The 5,208-nt window shown below is 67.9% G+C and overlaps 1 protein-coding gene across 1 annotated transcript in view; it reads right to left on the minus strand.

Annotated features, from left to right (window-relative positions):
• The window catches only part of LOC121344535 (actin-like protein 6B), a 7,310-nt gene extending 2,477 nt beyond the window's left edge, over positions 1 to 4,833 (minus strand). Inside the window, exons 1-7 of the mRNA XM_041420608.1 lie at positions 4,777 to 4,833; positions 3,782 to 3,859; positions 2,915 to 3,047; positions 861 to 967; positions 391 to 480; positions 240 to 301; positions 37 to 151 (exon numbers count right to left, since the gene is read on the minus strand). Of these exons, the coding sequence (XP_041276542.1) occupies positions 37 to 151; positions 240 to 301; positions 391 to 480; positions 861 to 967; positions 2,915 to 3,047; positions 3,782 to 3,859; positions 4,777 to 4,833 (642 nt within the window). The remainder of the gene's footprint in view (positions 1 to 36; positions 152 to 239; positions 302 to 390; positions 481 to 860; positions 968 to 2,914; positions 3,048 to 3,781; positions 3,860 to 4,776) is intronic.
• Between the last annotated feature and the right edge of the window lie 375 nt (positions 4,834 to 5,208).

The raw sequence follows: 5,208 nt of genomic DNA on the forward strand, positions 1-5,208 counted from the left end.
CCCAACCCCCCCCCAGGACCCCCCGGACCCCCAAACCTTGACGTTGGAGGGGTCGAAGAGCCCCTCGGGGATGCGCAGCCGCTCGGCCCCGTAGTCGGTGTTGTACCCGTTCGCCATCTCGTAGTGAACCCTGGGCATCTGCGCCGCCACCCTGGGGTGAAAACGGCCGGTTTTGGGGTCCCCCCACCCCAAAATCCCCCCCCATCACCCCCCGACCCCCCGGGGGTCCCGGCACTCACTGCTCGTCGTAGGGCGAGTCCGAGACCTGCAGCACCGAGGCCTGGAAGTCCTGGATCACCTCCTGGGGGGGACAGGACCCCAAAAAAAGGGGGTGGGGGATCAGGGGGATCCCCCCCACTCAGGGACCCCCCCCAAAATCCCCCCACTCACGTTGCAGGTGAAGTTGTGCCAGGACTTGGACACCTGGGGCAGCTTCTCCTTCTTCTTCCAGCTCGGGGGGGCCCCTTCGCGCACCGGCTCCTGCGGGAGGGAGGGGCGCGGCCGTGGGGGCGTGGCCAGCGCGCACAGGGGCGTGGCTTGAGGTAATTATGCAAAGGAAAAGGGGAGGAGCTTCCCCTGGGTCGGAGTAGGAGGAGGAATCTAATGGTGATGTCACTCGAGGGGTGGAGCTAAGTGATAGCGCTGCCCAATGGGGATGTGACCCCAAAGGGGCGGAGCTAAGGGACACGCCCACCCCAAACTGGGAGGAGCTAAAACTTTTCGTCTGCCTAGAAGGGGGTGGAGCTAAACGAGCCCACCACAAAGGGTGGGGCTAATGATAACCCCGCCCACAAGTGGGAGGGGTGTTGTGGTTGGCCCCGCCTTCTCTGGCTGGCCCCGCCCACCTCGGCCCCGCCCACCTTGGCGGCGATCATGTAGGGCGGCACGATGTCGATGTTGAGCTCCTGGAAGAGCTCCCGGCACTGCATGGAGATGAAATCCCCGGCCAGCGGCGACTTGACGATGCCTGGGGGCGGGGCCGGCGTCAGGCCCCGCCCACCGCTCACCTGGGACAGCTGGGCGCTCACCTGCCCGGGCGGCGGGGCCTTTGCGCTCGTCCCCGCTCGGCGCTCACCTGTCCCGGGTGTGGCCTGGGTGTGGCCTGGGTGTGTCCCCAGTGCCCTGGGTGTGGCCTGGGTGTGTCCCCAGTGCCCCGGGTGTGGCCTGGGTGTGTCATGGGTGTGTGCCGGGTGTGGCCTGGGTGTGTGTTGGGTGTGTCCCCAGTGCCCTGGGTGTGGCCTGGGTGTGTGGGGGCGGGGCCTTTGCGCTCGTCCCCGCTCGGCGCTCACCTGTCCCGGGTGTGGCCTGGGTGTGGCCTGGGTGTGTCCCCAGTGCCCTGGGTGTGGCCTGGGTGTGTCCCCAGTGCCCCGGGTGTGGCCTGGGTGTGTCATGGGTGTGTGCCGGGTGTGGCCTGGGTGTGTGTTGGGTGTGTCCCCAGTGCCCTGGGTGTGGCCTGGGTGTGTCCCCAGTGCCCTGGGTGTGGCCTGGGTGTGTGCTGGGTGTGTCCCCAGTACCCTGGGGGTGTGCCGGGTGTGGCCTGGGTGTGTCCCCAGTGCCCCGGGTGTGGCCTGGGTGTGTCCCCAGTGCCCCGGGTGTGGCCTGGGTGTGTCCCCAGTGCCCCGGGTGTGGCCTGGGTGTGTCCCCAGTGCCCCGGGTGTGGCCTGGGTGTGTCCCCAGTGCCCTGGGTGTGGCCTGGGTGTGTGCTGGGTGTGGCCTGGGTGTGTGCTGGGTGTGTCCGCAGTGCTCCGGGTGTGTCATGGGTGTGGCCTGGGTGTGTGCTGGGTGTGTCCCAGGTGTGGCCTGGGTGTGTCCCCAGTGCCCTGGGTGTGGCCTGGGTGTGTGTTGGGTGTGTCCCCAGTGCTCTGGGTGTGGCCTGGGTGTGTCCCCAGTGCCCTGGGTGTGGCCTAGGTGTGTGCTGGGTGTGTCCCCAGTGCCCCGGGTGTGTCATGGGTGTGGCCTGGGTGTGTGCTGGGTGTGTCCCAGGTGTGGCCTGGGTGTGTCCCCAGTGCCCTGGGTGTGGCCTGGGTGTGTGCCCCATGCCCCGGGTGTGGCCTGGGTGTGGCCTGGGTGTGTCCCGAGTGCCCTGGGTGTGTCCTGGGTGTGTCCCCAGTGCCCCAGGTGTGGCCTGGGTGTGTCCCCGGTGCCCTGGGTGTGTCCTGGGTGTGTGCTGGGTGTGGCCTGGGTGTGTGCCCCGTGCCCCGGGTGTGTCCCGGGTGTGTCCCGGGTGTGTCCCCAGTGGCCTAGGTGTGTCCTGGGTGTGTCCCAGCTGCCCCTGCCCTGCCCAGGTGTGTCCCTCCCGTGCTCAGGTGTGTCCCAGCTGTCCCTCCCCTGCCCCAGGTGTGTCCCCGCCGTGCCTGTGTGTGTGCCAGGTGTGTCCCTGCCGTGCCCATGCATGTCACATGCGTGTCCCAGGCGTGTCCCATGCATGTCCCACGAGTGTCCCAGGTGTCGTGTCCCTCCCCTGCCCATGCGTGTCCCATGCATGTCCCTGCCATGCCCAGGTGTGTCCCAGGTGTGTCCCAGGTGTGTCCCAGATGTCCCTGCCATGCCCAGGTGTGTCCCCACCGTGCCCAGGTGTGTCCCAGGTGTGTCCCCGCCATGCCCATGCGTGTCCCAGGTGTGTCCCCGCCATGCCCAGCTGTGTCCCATGCGTGTCCCACGCGTGTCCCCGCCACGCCCATGCGTGTCCGTGTCCCACGCGTGTCCCCACCATGCCCACGCGTGTCCCCGCCACGCCCATGCGTGTCCGTGTCCCATGCGTGTCCCCGCCACGCCCAGGTGTCCCCGCCATGCCGATGTGTGTCCCACGCGTGTCCCCGCCATGCCCATGCGTGTCCCAGGTGTGTCCCCGCCATGCCCAGGCGTGTCCCATGCGTGTCCCATGCGTGTCCCACGCGTGTCCCCGCCGTGTCACCTTGCTGCAGGATGTAGCCGTCGTGCACGGGGATGGCCGTGGTGTGCGTGGCGCCCGAGTCCAGCACCAGCCCCGTGCTGCGCCCGTTGGCGAAGCTGCGCCCGTCAAGGGCCACCACGGGGCGGGGACCGCGCTGGCCACGCCCCCGGCCACGCCCAACCGCCCCCGGGTGTGCCAGGGGGTGACCAAGGGGTGACACTGGGGTGACACTGGGGTGACCCTGGGGTGATACTGGGGTGATACTGGGGTGACACTGGGGGTGACACTGGGGTGACCCTGGGGTGACACTGGGGTGACACTGAGGTGACACTGGGGTGACTGGGGTGATACTGGGGTGACCGTGGGGTGATACTGGGGTGACACTGGGCTGACACTGGGGTGACACTGAGGTGACACTGGGGTGACAGTGGGGATGACACTGGGATGACACTGGGGTGACACGGCGTGACACTGGGCTGACACCGGGGTGACACTGGGGTGATACTGGGGTGATACTGGGGTGACTCTGGGGTGACAGAAGTGATACAGACATGACACTGAGGTGACCGTGGTGGTGACACTGGGGTGATACTGGGGTGACCCAGAGGTGACACTGGGGTGACACTGAGGTGACATGGAGGTGACCCAGAGATGACATGGAGGTAACACAGACGTGACATGGAGATGACCTTGTGGTGGCCCCACGGTGACCCAGAGGTGACACGGAGGTGACACAGAGGTGACCCCATGGTGACACAGAGATGACATGGAGATGACCCTGTGGTGACCCCCCGGCGCCCCCCAGTGCCCCCCGGTGCCCCCTGGTGACCCCCCAGTGCCTCCCAGTGCCCCCTGGTGCCCCCAGTGCCCCCCAGTGCCCCCCAGTGCCTTCTTGTCCTTGTCACCGTCCAGCTCCAGGGACACCTCGTCCGGGGACAGCAGCCCCACCGTGGTGGGGAAATCCGCCTGGGGATGGCGCGGTGGCAGTGGCACCACATGGGGACAGTGGCATTGTCACCAGCGCCGCGGGGAGGGTGGCATTGGCACCGGCGCCACGGGGAGGGTGGCATTGTCACCACGTGGGGAGGGTGGCATTGTCACCAGTGCCATGGGGAGGGTGGCATTGGCACCAGTGCCATTGGGATGGTGGCATTGGCACCGGTGCCGCGGGGACGGTGGCATTGTCACCAGTGCCACGGGGAGGGTGGCATTGTCACCACGTGGGGAGGGTGGCATTGTCACCAGTGCCATGGGGAGGGTGGCATTGGCACCAGTGCCATTGGGATGGTGGCATTGGCACCGGTGCCGCGGGGAGGGTGGCATTGGCACCGGCGCCACGGGGAGGGTGGCATTGTCACCAGTGCCATGGGGATGGTGGCATTGGCACCACATGGGGACGGTGCCAGTGTCACCACGTGGGGATGGTGGCATCGTCACCGCATGGGGATGGTGGCAGTGTCACCAGTGCCATGGGGACGTGGCATTGTCACCACGTGGGGATGGTGGCATTGTCACCCGCCTGGGGATGGCATGCTGGGGACATGGCGGCCATGGGGACAGTGGCACTGTCACCACATGGGGATGCCATGCTGGGGACAGGGTGGCAATGGCACCCTCGTGGGGACACGGTGGCATTGTCACCCCCCTGGGGATGGCATGCTGGGGCCCTGGGGGTGGCCATGGGGACAGTGGCACTGTCACCCCTATGGGGATGCCATGCTGGGGACACGGCGGCCATGGGGACACGGTGGCACTGTCACCCCCGTGGGGACACGGTGGCACTGTCACCACCATGGGGATGCCATGCTGGGGCCACGGCGGCCTCGCCAGCCCGGGGGGGTGTGACAAGGACACCGGGGGGGGGGACACGCGGTGGCACCGACCTTGGGGCAGTCCTCGCCGGCATACCCCGCACCGCCGCCGTAGACGCCGCCGCTCATGGCCGCGTTCAGCACCGGGACAGCGCCGGCCGGGGGGGGCGGGGCCGGGCCCGCGGCCAATCAGAGCGCGCCGTGCGGCGCGCGCGCCCATTGGCCGCCATGGCGGCGCTTAAAGGGGCCGCGGCCCTTTGTTCGGCGGGAGGGGGCGTGTCCTGCGGGAGGAGCCACGCCCCTTTACGGGCGGGGCCACCCCCGCTGCGCGCGCGTTCCATGCCTGTGGTAAAGGGGCGTGGCTTCCTTAAGCCCCTCCCACGCCATCCTCCCCTGCTGCCGGGGCGGTAATTAACGGATTCATTAATTAAAAACCCCAAAATGGCGGATCCGGGGTGGGAGGGGCCCTAAAAAACCGCAAAAAAAAAAAAAAAATCCAAAAAA

The sequence above is a fragment of the Onychostruthus taczanowskii genome, unplaced genomic scaffold (genome assembly GCF_017590055.1).
Source record: "Onychostruthus taczanowskii isolate IOZ18803 unplaced genomic scaffold, ASM1759005v1 scaffold641, whole genome shotgun sequence".
NCBI lineage: Eukaryota > Metazoa > Chordata > Aves > Passeriformes > Passeridae > Onychostruthus > Onychostruthus taczanowskii.